Source organism: Oryctolagus cuniculus, chromosome 16 (assembly GCF_964237555.1).
Source record: "Oryctolagus cuniculus chromosome 16, mOryCun1.1, whole genome shotgun sequence".
Classification (NCBI taxonomy): Eukaryota; Metazoa; Chordata; class Mammalia; order Lagomorpha; family Leporidae; genus Oryctolagus; species Oryctolagus cuniculus.
In genome coordinates, this window is record NC_091447.1 from 53,635,861 (window position 1) to 53,655,342 (window position 19,482).

General features: G+C 52.7%; 1 protein-coding gene across 1 annotated transcript in view; it reads left to right on the top strand.

Moving 5' to 3' along the window:
• The window catches only part of LOC103345127 (ATP-binding cassette sub-family A member 13), a 347,717-nt gene that overhangs the window by 61,369 nt on the left and 266,866 nt on the right, over positions 1 to 19,482 (top strand). Inside the window, exons 13-19 of the mRNA XM_070059456.1 lie at positions 625 to 788; positions 1,497 to 1,576; positions 2,798 to 2,919; positions 9,689 to 9,883; positions 12,519 to 12,683; positions 13,880 to 14,057; positions 18,348 to 18,487. Coding sequence (XP_069915557.1) covers positions 625 to 788; positions 1,497 to 1,576; positions 2,798 to 2,919; positions 9,689 to 9,883; positions 12,519 to 12,683; positions 13,880 to 14,057; positions 18,348 to 18,487 — 1,044 coding nt within the window. The remainder of the gene's footprint in view (positions 1 to 624; positions 789 to 1,496; positions 1,577 to 2,797; positions 2,920 to 9,688; positions 9,884 to 12,518; positions 12,684 to 13,879; positions 14,058 to 18,347; positions 18,488 to 19,482) is intronic.

The window sequence follows — 19,482 nt, forward strand, 5'->3', positions numbered from 1 at the left end:
TCTAGTTTTAATTTTTTGTGGAGCCGCCACACTGTCATCCACGATGCTGGCCCGTGCATAGCGGTTCCTTTTTCTCCGTGTCCCCGGCACCACTTGTTATGTCGGTGTTTTGTAATGTCCATCCTAACAGGTGTGGGATGATAGCTCCTGGTGGTTTTGATTAGTAGTTCCCTGATGATTAGTGATGCCGCGTGCCTTTTCATGGACCGGTTGGTCACTTTTGGGTCATCTTTGGAGAAATGTCTACTCGGGTCCTTGCCTTTTTCTTTTTTGGCTGTTGAGTTACACAACTTCCTAGGGGCTGAGCTCCAGGGAGGCAGGTGCCGGGTCCCTTAGCAGGGCACGGCTCACCCCCTGCCACAAACCCAAGGACGTGACTTTTCACCAAGCTGGTTAATGGCAGAACCAGCAGTAGACTCTGGACTCTGATTTCTCAGTCAGGAGTTCGCTCAGTTACTCTGAAATGTATGTGATGGTTTGCTGTGTCCTGAGAACACAGAAAATGCAAAAGTGGCAGTGCAGGTAATACTGGTGAGGGCACATGCTTATCTGGAACCCGGGCTTCAGCTCACATGAGGAAGTCTCTGTTCTAACCTATCATTGCATCATTGTTGTGTTTTGCAGGAAATTGAAGAGATATGGTCCTCACCCACTCAACTGACTTGTGAAAGTCTCATCAGAAATCTTTCTAGAGCCTTGGGAAGCCTGAAGAGCAACCTGGAAAATGCCACCGCCCAGGACTGCATGTGCCAGCCCGAGCTGGGGCCTGCTCAGCAGCGCGCCCACAGGTATGCACTGTAGGGCTCCTGCCTTTGCCGGGAGCATTTTTGAATTATGGCTCTCAGACACTCATCTGTGCCACATGCTGTTAGTATACGTGTGCGTATGTGTGCAGATTAGGTATATGACTTCCTAAGTAACATCCGAATTTTCTACGACTAGGCTTTTCAATGCTAAATGTGAGAACGACATTCACTATAGGCCAACATTGTTGGTGATCAAGATATTAGATCAAAAGGTGACCCAAGATTGCAGATGGCATTAAATGTGGATCAACGAACAGTCACGTTTTTTCCAATTAGATATTTTTTGAATCTTAGTGCTCCAGACACATGGGTGCTGGAGGGGGAGTCCAGGGGCTTTGTTTTCCGCAGATGGCTCGTTCGCAGACAGAGGGGTGTCGTCTGACTCTTGCTATGCTGATTTCCGGGCTGTTCCCGTGAGCTACGCTTTCTGTCCTTTCATATTTGTGAGAGGTTGTTTATGATACATCCCTGCTGCTCTGGGTCATTGTGCGTGGCAGGGACTCCGAGGAGGCGGTTTTGGAGTGCTGCTATGACGGGGGGTTCACACACCGACAGTATGGGCAAGGGCTGTGTGGACCTGTGGTCTCGCGTCCAGCTCGCCTCCTGGAACGAAGGCAGCACTGCTGACTCCCATCCTGCTTCTTGTGTTTTTATCTTGGCTATTTAATTTTTAATTTTCTGCTGTCTTAGGTTTGCCAAAAGCCTTGCAGAGACCTGGTTGTCAGGGTTTCCCATCGCGACTTTTCTCAGCAATTTCACAGTAACTGAGGGTAAGTATTTGGTCCTCCTAGTTTGCATGATTAAACACTGTCTAGTTTTTTCACACAAATATATTACTAAAGTGTACAGGGGGAACAGCATGCTGTATGTGATGATTCACAACTCAGAACTCGTCTGGTCTGAGTGTTTGGGTTTTAAGGGAAGTCCTAAAATCCAGGCACAGAAGTCCAGCAGGGAAGGAGGAGAAGCTCCTGTGGTCTGGGTTTGGCCTCTTCCCTGGGCAAGATGGCTGACGTGTGTGGGTCTCTGACTCCTGGACATGGGGTTGACACGTGTGGGTCCCTGTGTCCTGGACATGGGGTTGACATGCGTGGGTCCCTGACTCCTGGACATGGGGTTGACATGTGTGGGTCTCTGATTCCTGGGCAAGATGGCTGACATGCGTGGGTCCCTGATTCCTGGACATGGTGGCTGACATGTGTGGGTCCCTGTGTCCTGGACATGGTGGCTGACATGTGTGGGTCCCTGACTCCTGGACATGGTGGCTGATGTGTGTGGGTCTCTGATTCCTGGACATGGTGACTGACATGTGTGGGTCCCTGATTCCTGGACATGGTGGTTGACATGTGTGGGTCCCTGACTCCTGGACATGGGGTTGACATGTGTAGGTCCCTGTGTCCTGGACATGGTGACTGACATGCGTGGGTCTCTGATTCCTGGACATGGTGACTGACATGCGTGGGTCCCTGATTCCTGGACATGGTGGCTGATGTGTGTGGGTCTCTGATTCCTGGACATGGTGGTTACATGCGTGGGTCCCTGACTCCTTGACATGCGGCTGACATGTGTGGGTCCCTGAGTCCTTGCTTGTTCAGTCTACACCACTCATGAAGCTTCCTGTAGCAGCAATAGACCAGGACTGGAGTTCTGGCAAGCACGTACGTGGCTCTCTTGGAAGGTGAGTAGAGATTGGTGTATAGAGGGCTTTCCTGTGGCACTAGGGCATAGTGCCCTAAGGAAAAGTGCTTTTGAAAGTAAGTCTTCAAGCACACAGGTCAGGGCCAGAAAGCCCCATGTCCCTGGGGTTTGGTTTGGCTGCAGTGTAAGTTATCTCAGTCACTTCTCGAGGGCGAACGTTACCTTATTCAGTGTTGACGGTGAACTGATTGTTGTGAAGGAAACTGCCTTTGCCGGGTTGTAACCTCAGACTCTGTTTTCACAGTCGGCTGTAATCTAAACACTTGTCGGAGTTTTCTTGCTTCATTTTGCAGGTGTGAAAATCAAAGATTTGATGAACAACATCACCGAGTTAACTGAAGAGCTTCGGTCTTCTGTCCACATCTCCAACGAAGCCATCCACAGCATCTTGGAAGCCAACGTGTCCCGCTCCGAGGTACAGTGCTGCTGCCTGTGCACCGCGCCTGCCCGAGCAGCCTTCGGCCGGAAGCCCGTGGTGTTCCTGTAGCCCCTGCTCCTCTTCCTCCTTCCCCTCCCTGGGTGACGGCAGGGGTTCCTGCGCCAGTGATGTGACAGGAGGCAGGAAGGAAACGAGAGAACAGGCACAGAACAGAAGGATGTCATTGCATCACATCAAAGATGTGGGGCCTTTAATTGTATGATGTTCTCTTTATTTGGGGCTAAAAAGGCTAACGTTGGTGATGTTGACTCCAGTGACTCATAACCCCACAGCATGGCATTGCAGGGTTCAGTAGGTGTTGTAGCGTTCTCAAAATATTTCCAAAAGCAAGCCCAGCCAAATACTCGTTGAAATCAGCTGTGATTTCCCCTGTGTGGGGAAGAACTGTGCAACCGTGTGCTCCATGGCGGCTCCTTGTAAAAGCAGCTGTGTGACGAGAGGCTGTGTCCTCTCCAAGATGGGTGAGAAGCACTGCCTAAGGCCACGGACAAAGTGATGAAAATGTCCACAGTGGCTGCAACAAGTCAAAGCGTGGGCAGCTCACGCTGGGTGGTTTTGGGTCATGGCCCCCCCTTGGAGGAGGGGAGCAGGGAACTGCACAGTTGGGTCAGGTGCCTCTGGAGTCCTAGCAGGTGCTATTCTTTTTTTAAGATTTATTTTATTTGTTTTGAAAGAGTTACAGAGAGAGGCAGAGACAGAGAGGTCTTCCATCTGCTTGTTCACTCCCCAGATGGCTGCAAAAGCCAGAGCTGCGCCGAACTGAAGCCAGGAGCTTCTTCTGGGTCTCCCACGTGGGTGCAGGGGTCCAAGGACTTGGGCCATCTTCTACTGCTCTCCCAGGCCCTAGCAGAGAGCTGGATGGGAAGAGGAGCAGCCAGGACTAGAACCGGCGCCCACATGGGATGCCAGCGTTCAGGCCAAGGTTTTAACCCGCTGAGCCACAGCGCTGGCCCCAGCAGGTGCTATTCTGAGACACCCTTTCAGCTTTCCAACTGGGGCTTTCTCTTCTTGTTTGTGGAACCTTCTAGAAGCGGTAAGTGTGAGGCTAACTCACAAGTGAACATCTCAGTTGACAATGAAGACACGTTTCATTTCATGTCAATTCTGCTTAACTGGGGATGAGCACAAGCTTCAGAGACAGATTGATTAGATCAAGGAAAAACTGGACCGAAAGCTGGGAGTCCGAATGACAGCATCACCAAGTTACTTATGGTAAAATACACAGCACCTATTTCTCATGGCAAAAATACCAGGTTCAGCTTGTCAAACACCAGTGTGCACAGAAATACTGAGGAGGTGGGGGGGCAGGGAGAAGTGGTGAGATTTTTCCCACAAACCTCGTGTGCTGTCCTATAAAGGGACAGTCACGGCTTTGGTTTGGAATCTTTAGTTTTTATCTTTTATTTAATGAATATAAATTTCCAAAGTACGACTCATGGGTTACAATGGCTTCCCCCCCCCCATACCGTCCCTCCCACCCACAACCCTCCCCTTTCCCACTCCCTCTCCCCTTCCATTCACATCAAGATTCATTTTCGATTATCTTAATATACAGATCAGCTTAGTATACCTTAAGTAAGGATTTCAACAGTTTGCTCCCACACAGAAACATAAAGTGAAAAATAATAGATGATTTTTTTTAAATGATGATGAAATCAGATCAGACCTATTGTCATGTTTAATCCCAGTGAGAGTCAAGTTGGGAATTGATAATTTCTTTTTTTTTTTTTTTTTTTTGCGGGAGTCTGTAATGGGAAAGGGAATGGGGATGGAGTCAACCTGAGAGGCTGCCGGCCCGGTCCCTTTCAGATGCAAAGGCCTGTGAGCCGTCTGTTTGGGCCCCGCTATTCCCGGTGGGAGCTGGCTGGTCAGCAAGCCGCCTCCGGGTGTCGCTGCCGCCCTGCGCCCCGAGGGCTGTGTTCCGAGGCCTCAATTCCGAGGATGTCCAGGGAGAGGCTTTTGTTGCAGTGCTTTGTGCAGTTTCCACTTTGTGTGTCGTCACTGCGCCTTTGGCAGCGTGAGTCACTGGGGTCACCTAAATCGCCGGCGGTTAGGTAATCGGAAGGGCTATTTTTAAGCGCTGCAACTTTGCTATTGGAATTTATAATGATGCAATTTGAACACAGTGTGTTCATGGAGCCGCATTTACCTACAGATCCAGCAGGGCTTGCGCTGGGGTGGGGCTGGCTCTTTGGGCCCTGGTGTGTGTGTGTGTGTGTGTGTGTGTGTGTGTGTGTGTGTGTGTGTGTTTATTTATTTATTTGAAAGACAGCATTACAGAGAGGCAGAGGGAGAGAGAGAGGGGTCGTCCATCTTCTGTTTCACTCCCTAGATGGTTGCCAGAGCTGTTCTGACCAGGAGCCAGGAGCTTCTTCCGAGTCTCCTACGCAGATGCAGGGGCCCAAGCACTTGGGCCACCTTCCACTGCTTTCCCAGGCCACGGCAGAGAGCTGGGTTGGAAGTGGAGCAGCTGGGACTCAAACTGGCGCCCATATGGGATGCCGGCACTGCAGGTGGCAGCTTTACCTGCTGCCATAGCGCCGGCCCCAGACCCTGGCATTTTCTAGACGGTGAAGTTGGCAGCACATTTGCTGGACTCCTCCTTGTCTTTCTCCTTGGGATTCTCTGCCGTGGTTTCGGGGTCAGTTTGCAGGTTTATCCTGTAAGACAGTGCACGCTGCTGCTGGCCACAGGGAACACTGTTCAGTGGGCTGAACCAAAATTCTTCTTCTCCCTGCCTGCCTTCTTCCCTCCCTCTGTGGCTTCTCCTTCCTCCTCTAGGAAGGGGAGGGGCTGCCCAGAGAGTTCTGGTCTCTCCTGGGGGGCTTCTTCCAATACAAAGTTATCCTTATCCGTGGCTTTATTTCTCTAGAAGAAATGACGGTGGTACATCTGGTCAAGTTTCCTGCCTCGTCTTAGGTTGGTTCCATTGACAAATCCACGACCTGGATTCTGCCAGGATTGTTATTTGTCGTTGATTTCCAAAATTGGTTTAAAAAATGAAGCTGAGGTGGCTTTCATTTTCTCCATGACTTTGTGGAAGCTGTAGATGATGGAGAGTGGGAGCTGGGAACAGGGGTGGAAGGCTGGGTGCAGAGGTGGCCAGACAGCAGCGCTGTGGAGAGGTGCAGCCAGCCACGTGCTGACCTCAGGGCAGGGCCTGTGGTGCTGAGCCAGGAGCCACCTGCAGGGCACGGCAAGGTGGGGGCGGGGCCTGTGGTGCTGAGCCAGGAGCCACCTGCAGGGCACGGCAAGGTGGGGGCGGGGCCTGTGGTGCTGAGCCAGGAGCCACCTGCAGGGCACAGCAAGGTGGGGGCGGGGCCTGTGGTGCTGAGCCAGGAGCCACCTGCAGGGCATGGCAAGGTGGGGCCAAGGCCTGTGGCTGCTTCTGCCCCACCCAGTTCTACCCTTATGGAAACAAGCAGGGGTCTCCTCAGTCTCTTTGGGAGTAAAGAAGGGATTCATTCGCTTTATCCACACACCCCCGCCCCCCGACACACACACACACACACACACACACACACACAGAGTCGTGTTTCTCAACCATTGGATCCATCCACCTCTCACTTCTAGAACTACCCTGTGAGTCAAATCTGTCTTTGCAGCTCATTGCTGACGGCCTCCTGGTAGGAGCTGAGCGCTCCTGCACGCTGTCCCCTGTGTCCGGAGCTTTGTGTGCCATTGAATTCTAACACCCCGTGTGGTCTTGGATCTTCACTTCACCCCTACCGGATGGACACAGGCGGGATCACAGGCTGTCGGTGACTCTCGGGAGGTCACACAGGAAGAGCCAGAGTGGCTGCTGTGGCCGTTTATCCCCAGGCGGTCCCCTTTCATGAGGAGGGGTCTCTCTTGCTCCCGGTTTTAGAGGCTGGCAGTCCAGATGTCCCGGCGCAGGCACTGGCGAAGGGCCTTAGTGGAGGCAGCTTTGTTGGAAGAGCAGGAGGAAAGGCCAGGCTTGCCCTGTTCATAACAACCCCTGTGATGGCTACCCTAGAGGTCGCAGAGAGCCGCCTGGCCGCCAGGCTCCACCCCTCCCCCACCAGTGCCACCCTGGGGACCAAGCTCCTCCCATGGCCCTGGGGACCCGGCTGGAGTCAGCCCTCCGCTCCTGGCCGCGAAGCCCGGCTCGGCTCACAGCGTCTGCCCCAGCCGCCCCTCCCACCCTCTGGGGCCACCTCTGTCCCTCTGACAGGCGCAGGCTCTGTCCTCACCACCTGCCCGTAGGTCACTGCCAGGTGCTGGGCTGCCAGAGCCGCCCTCCCCGTGTCCCCTCGCGGCTGTGCCGCTGCCCCTCACGCTGGCGACACTGAAGTTCAGGAAATGAGCCACTGCTGAAGAGGCAAGCGACTTCCTGCAGGTCGTTCTCATTTTTAAACCAGACCAGTTCTCGGGTACCCAGATAAACGCCCTGGTCAATACCCAGATAGGTGCCCGGACAAATGCCTCGACCAGCACCCAGATGAGCGTCCAGATCACTCAGAAAACGCCCAGGTCGATACCCAGATAGGTACCCAGATAAACGCCCATCAATACTCAGATGCCTAGATTATCATCTTGACTGATACCCAGGTAAACACCCAGGTCGGTACCTGGATAGGTACCCGGATAAACGCCCATCAATACTCAGATGCCTAGATTATCATCTTGACTGATACCCAGATAAACACCCAGGTCGATACCCAGATAAATGCCCATCAATACTCAGATGCCTAGATTATCATCTTGACTGATACCCAGATAAACACCCAGGTCGATACCCAGATAAATGCCCATCAATACTCAGATGCCTAGATTATCATCTTGACTGATACCCAGGTAAACACCCAGGTTGATACCCAGATAAACGCCCATCAATACTCAGATGCCTAGATTATCATCTTGACTGATACCCAGGTAAACACCCAGGTCGATACCTGGATAGGTACCCGGATAAACGCCCATCAATACTCAGATGCCTAGATTATCATCTTGACCAGTACCCAGGTAAACACCCAGGTCGATACCTGGATAGGTGCCCAGATAAACGCCCACCAATACTCAGATGCCTAGATTATCATCTTGACCAGTACCCAGGTATACACCCAGGTCGGTACCCGGATAGGTACCCAGATAAACGCCCATCAATACTCAGATGCCTAGATTATCATCTTGACTGATACCCAGGTAAACACCCAGGTCGATACCCGGATAGGTACCCGGATAAACGCCCATCAATACTCAGATGCCTAGATTATCATCTTGACCATTACCCAGATGAACACGCAGCTCAGTACCCAGAAAACACCCAGATCAATACCCGGATCGATACCAGCCCAGCACCCCGATAACTATTGGAGTGGCCGAGTGCGTGTGCCAGGCTCTTGGGAAGGGTGACCCCTGCCCCAGGTCCCTCATCCCATGACAACTTCCCAGACCCACACCCTGGAAAGGCCTCCGGGGCTGGGCGTCTGTGTTTTGGGTCACTCGTAGGATTTGCTGGCAGAGCCCAGCAACGGCTGCCTGTGCTGTTTTGGAAAGGAGTCGCTGTTGGTGTGTGCGCCCAAGTGCTTCAGTGTCGTCTCCGTTTGTTCTTCATTCCTCCTGCCCCCACCCCACTCCCCACCCACTCTGCTCTAGCGACAGCAGAAGGGGACACAGTCAGGTCTTCGGAAGGTAAATGGTAGAATCTGAAGCGCCACAGAGGGCAGCACACTTGCCCCTGGGGCTGTCGTGCTGAGCTGTTTAACAACGCTCACAGCAGGACCAGATTCTGAGGCATGGGGAGCCCAGAGCTAGGCGCTGGGTGACCAGGGAGGCCAGGGCTCTGCGGGCAGGCATGGAGAGGCCTGGACTGGGCGGCGCTGGGCAATGCCCGCGGAAAGCCCTGGCACCTCCCGTGAACTGTTTGAACAACACCCCTTTGCGAGGGACGTGTCCTCCAGGGTCTGCCTCATGGGGCCGAACACAGGGGCCTCTCTGAGGAAGCCGAGGGTGAGTGCCTGGACCCCACCTCCAGGCGTTCCCGCGGGACCTCCTGCTCGCTGCAGAGCGCGGGTCTGGAAATGGAGGCGTAAAGGAAAACCTGGCGAGGTGTGTGCCCTGCGAGCCCCGGGTGACAGCCGGGACTTCCTGCTCAGCCGGTGTGACCAGGTTTGTCTGCAACACTCGCACCTCGGCTCATAGCGATTGCATCCCAGCCGTTTCTCGGGAGCGACTCTGTGTGCGCTGGTCTGACCCACGTTCTCGGGTACTTGGCCAGGCATTATTTTAAATGTCCCTGTGAAGGTGGTTCTGAGTGAGGTTAATGCTGACGTTGGCAGGTGTGGAGCAAAGCACGTTGTGCTTAGAGTGGGTGGGCCTTGTCCCATCAGCTGGAGCATGAAGAGAAACACGGAGGTCGCCCAAGGGAGAGGGAATTCTGCCTTGCACCTGACTCAGCGGCAGCCCCTCCCTCGGTCCCCGGCCTGCTGGCCCACCCACAGGCTTTGGGCTCGTCACCCCTGCAACTGCAAGAGTCAGTTCCTTAAGGTGTGTGTGTGTGTGTGTGTGTGTGTGTGTGAGAGAGAGCAAGAGCGAGCGCGCGAGTGCATATTCACACACTAACCCTAACCTTTCTGAGATGTTGGAGACTAGGGCACACTCTCCCAAGCAGTGCCCTTCCGGAGGTGGGGAGCCGAGCAGGGGCTGGGAAGTGGGCTCGGGCCCTCCCGGCAGCGCCTGTGCCGGCAGGTGTGCTCACTGGCCACCCTGCGCTCTGGCTCAGGTTCTCTGGAGCGCCCTCACCGCGGCTCTGTCTGGAAGGTGTGATCAGGAAATCCTGCGCCTCCTGCTGACGCTTCCCGAGGACGAGACGTCTCGGTTTGTGACGGAGGAGCTCTGTGGCCTGCCCGGGTCCCGGGTGTACCCTCTGCTTGTGTCCATGGGTCGGAACCTGAACCTGCGGAGCTTCGTTTACCAAGTAAGGAGACCTGGCCGCTGGGGTCTGTGTGGTTGTGCCCTGGTAGCTGCCAGGGCCTGGGGAAGGACCCCCTCAGGTCCCAGAAGCCATGGGTGCTCAAGGCCCTTGTGCAAGATGGTGCAGCAGCTGCACAGGGCCTGTGCACATCCCCCCACACAGCTTAAGTCATCTCTGGGCTACTTACACCCCCCCACACAATGCCAGTGCTATGTGCGTTGTGGCGTCATATTATTTAGGGAATCACGAGGAAAACTGCTTGGTGTGCATCCCTTCTCTTTAGGGACCTAGCACACTACTTCCTGTAGTGTTTGGGGAAGCTGGGGCGGGCCTGGCATGCCCCCAGACTGCCGAGTTGGGTGCTGCCCCACCCCACTGAGGCCATGGCCTTCTCCCCCATTCACATCCTGGCCCCATGGCTTCTGGCCGTTGGAGTGATGTATCCAGCTAGCCTGCCCTGTGGGAGGGGGAAGGGTGGACAGCAGAGAAAGCCCCACCCTGTGTGCCAGCTCCTTTGCTGCCCTGACCCGGAGGGAGGGAGAGGAAGCTAATGGTGGCAACACGGGTTGGGAAAAGCTGAATGTGGGCGGTGATTGGTGCGAGGGCGAGCCCGGATCCAACGTGTGCAGACCCCGGCCCTACATGGGCAGCCCGGTTCCCAGCCTTGGCCTCGGGCTGCTCCTTCCAGAAGCTCCTCTCTGGCCTTCACTGGCCAAATCATGGCTGGTGTTTCCCGATCCCTCGCTCTTACCCTGAGGCATTGGTCTTGCTCCTGCTTCAGCCGTTTCCCGCTCAGGGACCTGTGGCTTCACAACATCTGGGCTCATCAGGGCTGCGGGCAGCCGTGGGTCCCCTGAGTATAGGAGAGAGAGGTCTTGGGATCAGGAGAGGGGGAACTGCCCTTCCCGCTGTCCTCCGCCGCCTTCTGTCACTGAGAATCCAGGGGGTAAACGTTGGAACACACACGCTCATTCCAAGCCCAAGTAATTTTCAGAGTAAGCAGCATTAATGCTCAGAGGAGGATGGACAGTTCCCGAATGTCCCCGTCATTTGCAAGCTCCGCTCTACCTTCGTGGAATTGTTTCTCGTGGCCAGCTTGCTGGGCGGCTCAGTTCCCTGTTTGCCCGTTACAGACCCCTCTCCCAAGGTACACCATGCCTTCTGGGAAGTGGACAGGGCTCCACTAGCGGGCCAGTGTTTCAGCGGCCACTCTGCTACCTGCACAACAGCCTCCCATCTGAGACTGGTGTTTCCGAGGCTCCCGTCGTCACTTTGACGAGGCCATCGTTTCTGCCAAGACCCATCTGGGGGATTGAGGTTGGGGGCTGGGTTCCGTCTCCCTGACAGAGTGAAAGCGATGCCAGTATTGATGGCACAGGTGCTGTTGATCAGGTCTGCCCAGGGCGCGCCCAGCGGAAGGGGACTAGTGCCCGAGGCTGCTCAGATGGGAGGGCAGGCGCCGTGCATCCGTCTGAGTGCAACTTCAGCTACCACAGCCGCACACCTTCTGTTCCGCTTGGCCGTGGGGGTACCTGCAGCCACTTGAGAGATTCCACTGGGTGTGCCGGTGCTGTGCCTAACTCCCTGTCACTCCACCACACGTCGGGGGGCAGCGTCTGCCGGTTCTAGAGAGCAGCTATAATTAGGTGAGTGGAAGAACTGACCAAGCCAGGCCGCTTCTGCTGACTCGTGCCTTGGTCCTGAGGGATGGAGTCCTATCAGCAGAGCGCGTCTGTGGAGGATGAAGCTGTGGTCTCGGAGCCCCAGAGGCCGGGAGCCAGCGGCCAGTGTGCGAAAGTGAGAACAGCGGCAGTCAGATCCTCTGCCCCAGGCAGAAAACTGGACATTCAGTGTGCAGATGACACACGCAGGAGTGGGACTCGTTCGTCTTCCCAACCCCATGGAAGGATGTGGCATTGGTGGACTTATCTGTTATCCAGCGAGTACTGTGCCAGCAGTACTGCCAGATGCTCTCCTGTCCCGGCAGCTGCAGATCAGTGCTGGCAAAATCCCCGGCTCTGTGGAATTCACGCCGCAGAATTCACAAAATGCAAGCAGTACTTGTGAGTCAAATGCCTGGTGTGGCGGGTGGTGACCGCGCAGCAGGACTTGATGGGCTCTAAGTCTGCAGGCCTGAGCCCTGTAACTGGAGACTCCGGGAAAGCTGTGAGTTCTCCAAGCCTTGGATTCCTTGTGCGTGAAGCAGGCTCTGCACTGTGCATCCGCAGGCTCCGGCCGGACTGGAATGACGCGTGCATGTTATGAATATTGCAAAGCCGCCGATCAATGTAAATTGCGTCCTGTGTGGGTACGGTTTGTTCTGAACCTCTTAAATTTCCACCTTGGTCACCTGAGAGATGTAAGAAATGTTTCCAAAATGATTTGACTGCTAACTGCTAACGGTAGGTCATACATGGTCTTGGTTTGCATTTGCACATATTGGTGCAATTTAATGTGCTCCGAAACACTGAGCTATGGCTCCACTAATGAAGGGGTTATTTTTTTTTTTCTCCTGTAGAGGACAGCAAAGATAGCTCTGAAGTCAGAGAATCCAACCAATCACCAGGTTTTCCCTCTCCAAGGGTGCTTGTGAGAGTACAGGTGTTGAGTATCTGACGTTGTGTTTCTGTCCCGTAAGACTCTGATACCACCCGAAGCCAGGGGCTTGCTCCACTCCCTGTCGGATGTCGTGTCCAGCCTCAGCTCCTTGCTCGGCAGAGCCCAGTACGTCCTCCGACACCTTCCTGCGTTTCTTCACACCCTGGAAATTGACGCCTTGCTGGACACCTCTGGCTTTCTGCAGGTGCGTGGTTGATCCTTGCCCCGGGAAAGTTTTGATTTTGCTCCCTTTTTTATTTTCTTGTATTTGTTCCTTGTGTCTGTTATTTCTCTTTGAATGTCTAAAGTTCGTATTAGACAACAAAATGTAGGCACTTGGAATGCCTTTTTCTGTCTCTGGAGGCCCCTGGGTGGTGCAGCGTAGGCTTCACGTCTCCCTGACAACTGATAGAACACTGCGAAGTGTGTGTGGCTGCACATTGTGCCAGTGTGGAGGTGGGACGGGCCAGGCATGGCCTGCGGAGCGGAAATCACCAGCACAATTATGCGCACAGATGAGACTTCAAGGGCCTGCTTAACCTAACTCGGAGAGCAAATTGCTTTCAAGAACCTTAAAAACATTTATTTACATATAAATAATTGGCTTACAAATTACAGATCATTTGAGGCGAATGCAAACACAAACTTGAAATAGGTTGGCAGCTTGATATTCGTTTTTGCTTGAATTCTCCTTGTCTGGCGGAGGAGGAGGAGGAGTCCAGGGTCACTGGCGATGGGAGTGTAGCACCAGGAGCTGACACACACCCCCAGAGCTGCTGAGGCGGCAGGAGGCCGGTGTGCCCATCAGCCGAGGGGTCATCTGGACAGCTCTGATACCAGAGTGATTTGGTGGCAGGAACACAAGTTAAGCCTGTGAGCTCGTCTGAGTTAGTGCTGTTTTATGGATTAATAATTTATTACTGGATAAACATCAAGGATTTGCTGGTGTGAGTGTAAATGTGTGCATATATGTTGTGTATAGATTGTTTCTATGAGTGCATATAGGTGCATATGTGTAAGTCTGCACACATATGCACTTGTATGCATACACATGTGTCTACACATGTGCTGTGCACACGTATAAGCACAGGTGTCATGCATATGTGTACACATGTGTTGTAAGCATGTGTCTTCCTGTATGTGCGTGGGTGTACATGTATGAACACATGCATGTGGGCATGTGCATGAATTTGCTTTTCCTCTAGCGTATTAGCCACAGAAAAATCATTGTAGCGATCTGAATGGTGCCCGAAGGGCAGACGAGACCAGACCAGGGCTTCTGAGCTCTGACTTGTTGAGCATTTTGTACATTCAATTGAAGAAAGGAACACCCTTTCAGGAGTGTGCCAGGGAACTGCTTTAAAGCATGGTGTAGTAGCAAGTGCCTTCTTACATCCCTAGGTTCCAAGAAGTGGCCTGGCCGGAGAGTCAGTCTTCGGCTCTTTCCAGACTGTGGTGAAGATGGTTTGCAAGGACCAAGCATCTTTTCTCAGTGATTCTAACAGCTTCATTAATTTGCCCAGAGTTAATGAGCTCTTGGAGGATGACAAGGAGAAATTCAACATTCCTGAGGATTCAAGTAAGACAACAGTCGTTAGTAGTTGTAGGCTCGTTTGTATGTTGCTAACTGGCCCGCTTTATCCCAAACATTCTGTGTAGGAGCCGACACCTGCCAGCACAGGACTTCCCCTTTGCTTTCACGATAGGCAGCTGCTCCCTGGCTGCCGGCTTTGGAAGACAGTGCCGTGGCGCAGGTTCATGCTCTCACCTGTGTCACTGAGCAGCCCCTTTGTACTTCAGGCCAACCAGAGGGGGCAGGGCCCAGGCACAAAGACAGTGGTCACCACCCTGGCGCTTGCAGACTGGCTGTATCCTTGAACACAGAGGACTTGAACGTGTCCTCCTGCAGATTTGTCACATGTGAGCCTGAGCTACAGATGAGAGCCGACCATGTGTGGTTTCCTGGCCTTGTGCTGAGAAGGGCTGGTGAGCTGGTGAGGGTTGCGGCTTAGACACGTCAGCCCTGTTGATAACAGGCTGCAGGCTTTTGCTCCCGTGGTGCTGTCTGAGCCACGGCAGTCTCCTGCATGACGTGGAATCGCAGTACCGCTTCTGGGAGTGCCGGGAGGAGGAGGATGGTGTATGTTGGAGGAGGTGATGTCTACTGGAGGTGCTGGGAGGATGGTGTATGTTGGAGGAGGTGATGTCTACTGGAGGTGCTGGGAGGATGGTGTATGTTGGAGGAGGTGATGTCTACTGGAGGTGCTGGGAGGATGGTGTATGTTGGAGGAGGTGATGTCTACTGGAGGTGCTGGGAGCAGGAGGAGCGTGGAAATCTCTCCAGCTGGTGTAGGATGAGAAGCCAGAGAGCAGTGTCCTCGAGCCACCTTGGAGGTCAGCGTGTGCTGCTGGTGGACAGCTGGGGCACCTGTCAGATATCCGGGGAGTGTGGCAGAGGTGCACACCACGGTCATCAGAGTTTGACTCTTTTTTGCTGTATCTTTCCCTCATATTCATTCTCATTCCCTCCCTCCCTCTCTCCCTCCCTCCCTGTCTCTCTCTCTCCCTCTCTCCGTCTCTCCCTCTCTCTCCCTCTCCCTCTCTCCCTCCCTCTCTCCCTCTCCTTCTCCCTCTCTCCCTCTCCTTCTCCCTCTCTCCCTCTCTCCCTCTCGTTTGTATGTTGATAACTGGCCCGCTTTATACTAAACATTCTGTGTAGGAGCTGACACCTGCCACCACAGGACTTCCCCTTTGCTTTCACGATAGGCGGCCTCTCCCTGGCTGCCGGCTTTGGAAGACAGTGCCGTGGCGCAGGTTCATGCTCTCACCTGTGTCACCGAGCAGCCCCTTTGTACTTCAGGCCAACCAGTGGGGGCAGGGCCTCTCTCCCTCTCCCTCCCTCTCCCTCTCCCTCTCCCTCTCCCCCTCTCCCCCTCTCCCCCTCTCCCCCTCTCCCCCTCTCCCCCTCTCCCCCTCTCCCCCTCTCCCCCTCTCCCCCTCTCCCCCTCCCTCTGGCAGTCTCTCTAGAGTTCCTGTTTGTTCATCTAATCCAATAACACATCCTCTGGTTCATCCAGCTCTCACTGCAGACCGTCTGCATGCGTTTATTTCAAATGGCTGTCATGCTGATCATTAGACTCTAGCGGCAGCCTCATTTTCCGGGAGACATGACAGCTGCCCTGAGAATGTTTAATAGCCCGCCTGGGTACACACAAGTCACGAGGGGACGATGTCGGAAGGCCGGTATTCAACTTTCTTTTCCGGGGCGGGCGTGTGGTGCAGTAGCTGAGATGCCACTGGGGACGCCTGCCTCCTATCCTGGAGTGCCTGGGTTTGAGTCGTGGCTCTGCTTCCAACTCCAGCTTCCTGCTGCTGTGCACCCGAAGGCGACAGGCAATGGCTCAAGACCTTGGGGTTGTGCCACTTACGCAGGAGACGCGGATTGAGTTCTGGGCTACTGGGTTCAATCTGGCCCAGCCCTGGCTATGCAGACATTTGGGAAGTGAGCTAGTGCATAGCAGATCACTGTCTCTGCCTTTCAAAGAAATAAATAATTAAAAACATGAATAAAAATTAAAGACAAATATTTTTATGCATATAATGATTAAGTCTTTTCTGAAATAAAAATTACTGCTTTCTATATTGAGCTTGCAATTTAAAGAGTAAGTTAAAATATCAACCTCTATAATTAATGCTTTAATATTTTATGTAATCATTCTTTTATACTTTAGGGGATTATTTCTATTTTATTGTATGAGGGTACTTCAGAAGGTGCATGAAAACATGGAATTAAGAGATAAGTTTATTTTGGTACAAAAATAATTGGAAAAGCATGCATAGTTCTCGTAATACACATTTTCCACAAACATTCTGAAGAATGTTCTCTGCACGAGTTTCAATTTTTAAATTTGAGAGGCAGCAACAAAGAAAGAGAATGTGCAGTGTCTGAAGCTGAGAGACGGGAACTCGATCCAGGTCTCATTGTGAGGGGCAGGATCCCAATCATTAAAGCCCTCACAGCTGTCCCCCTCTCCCCCAGGGTCTGCATTAGTATGGGATGAATCAGGAATTGGAGCTAGGGACTTCGACATGGAATGTGGAACCTTGTGCTAGGTGAAACGTCTGCCCTGGATTTCAATATTGTTTTGCATCAAAATAAACTTATCTTTGTTAATTAGAGAGAGAAAGAAATATGAATACCTATTCCCTGCATTCCCAGGTTCACTCCTCAAATGCCCACCGTGGCCAGGACTGAGCTGGGGCTGCAGCCAGGAATCAGGAATGCAGTCCAGGTCTCCCACGTGGGTGGTAGGGACCCAATCACTTGGGCCATCACCTACTGTCTCCTAAGTCCTACCCTGGTGGGAAATTGGAATTGGGAGCCAGAGCTGGAACTGGAACTCGGGCACTCTGGTGTGGGACACTGGCAGTTTAACTGCTGCTGCTAGGTCAAATGCCCATCCTAGACTTCTCTAGTTTCATTTCCATGGACTTTTTGAACTATGTGTGTACTTTCAATGCTTTTTTTTCCTGTTCATATAGAAAATTGGGGAAGATGAAGTTAAATTGGTCACAACTGTACAGATCTTGGATATTATGAATCCTGTTGTCAAAGCTAAGAAATTTCCATTGAAAATATTTTCTTCATGGGTAAAAGAAAGTTACAATAAGATATTTGTCAGCTTTTTTTTTTTTTTTAAAGATTTATTCAAAAGACAGGGTTACGGAGGAGGTAGTGAGAGAGAGAGAATGAGGTCTTCCATCTGCTGGCTTACTCCCCAAATGGCCAGAAGGGTTGAAGGTGAGCGGATGCAGAGCCAGGAGCCTCCTCCAGGTCTCCAACGTGGGTGCACAGGCCCAAGAACTTGGGCCGTCCTCTGCTGCTTTTCCATGTGCATTAGCAGGGAGCTGGATCGGAAGTGGAGCAGCCGGGACTTGAACCAGCACCCTCATGGGATGCGGGCACTGCAGGTGGCAGCTTTATCTGCTATGCCACAGCGCCGGCCCTGAATAAACTCTTAATTGAAACTGAGTATTGGGGCCGGCACTGTGGTGCAGTGGGTTAACATCCTGGCCTGAAGCGCCGACATCCCATATGGCCGCTGGTTCAAGATCCGGCTGCTCCACTTTCTATCTAGCTCTCTGCTATGGCCTGGGAAAGCAGTAGAAGGTGGCCCAAGTCCTTGGGCCCCTGCACCTGTGTGGGAGACCCAGAGGAAGCTCCTGGCTACTGGCTTCGGATCGGCGCAGCCCTGGCTGTTGCGGCCAATTGGGGAATGAACCATCAGATGGAAGACCTCTCTTTCTCTCTCTTTCTTTGCCTCTTTCTCTCTGTGTAACTCTACCTTTCAAATAAATAAATCTTAAAGCTGAGTATCATTGCAACAATAATAAGAGCCAACATGAGGAATTTCAGTGTTTGAGTTGGATAATTGAATGTACCCAAAGTAGTAAGCTTGCTAATTCTGCACAGGTGTGTCAAAACTCAGTAGCAACTTGCAAGACTGCTTTCATGAGAAAAACCAAGCTCTGGTCTCAGTGACGTTGAAATGGGTATAATCTTCGTAAGACAGATTTATTTTTTATTGTTTCTTTCAAATTTTCAAGTGTCTTTGTCATCACTCAGTGCCCTATTGCCAAATTAGTCTGGATACCCAAGGGTTACCTCTCCCTTTTTTCAAGTCATTGCAGTGAGAGGGTCACGTGAGCCCAGAGCTGCTGCGCAGTGGAGCGGGGCACAGTCCTGCCTGCCTTCCCACGTCAGCATCGCGTCATGAAAACGGAGCACCTCCTGAGAAGTAGGGCATGGTGGGTGCCGAATAACCCGGCATCCTGTGTCTCAGAAGACTTCGCTTTTCATTGTTGACAGCTCCGTTTTGCTGGAAGCTGTATCAGGAAATCCTGCAGTCTGCAAATGGTGCCGTGGTGTGGTCCTTCCTGAAACCCGTACTCCACGGGAAAATCCTGTACACACCCAACACGCCCGGGGTCCACCAGGTCATTCGAAAGGTGAGTCCCCCGTGCTGCCAGCAAGCCGAGCTTCACACTGTCTCTCAGAATTGCCGCGTGCGCTGGGTTGCACACGTTTTCTTGTGTTGATTACAACTCATTTTGGCCTGAGTTTCCTCCTTGGCACTGTTGGTTTTAAACGTGGATTTTACCTCAGGAGCAGGGGCACCCATCAGACACGGGCGCAGGGGGAGTGTGGGGAGCCAGTGTTCAACACTGAGGACAGGGTGAGGTGGGATGGGCATGGGTGTTGCTCTTTTACAGACTTTGTATGTCTGCGAGATTCCATCATTCTGGTCTTCAAAGCCGCTTCTAATACCTCACGTTAACACCCAAGAGAGGAAGGAAGAGGAGCAACCAACCCACCACCAACCAAACGCTTCGTCAACCTCTTTGTGGGTCAACTACTCGGAGCCCAGGGGGCTAACGCGACTCTGGCTCACTGGCCAGTGGTTTGGTCAGGACTCAGACACAGAATTGGACACAGAATTCCCTTGGTCTCCTCATCCGTGAATCACTTCCCCTGGCATGTATGGACCGCAGTCTGTTTACTCACACCTTAGAGGATGTCTGAGTTTATCCAGTTTCTGGCTCTTAGATTTGCTTTTCTTTTCTTTCCTTCCTGTGGATTATTGGACCATTTCTTAGGATTCTCAGTCTACAGGATGGTTTTAGGAGGTAGATGTTTGACCTAGAAGTGAGGATGCCCTCATATCACATTGGAGTACCGGGATGTGAGTCTCAGATCCGCTCCCGATTCCAGGTTCCTGCTGTGCAGACCGTGGGAGGCAGCAGCAATGACTCAAGTGGTTGGGTCCTTGCCACCTAGGTGGGAGGCCTGTGGGGGGCTTGTACTGAGTTCTTGGCTCATGACTTGGTCCTCTTCCATCCCTGGCCATGGAAGGTATTTGAGGAGAGAGCCAAGAGGATGGGAACTTTCTCTGTTCATTAAATAATGAAGAAAAGAATGATTTTAGGATCCCCATCCTAAAAAT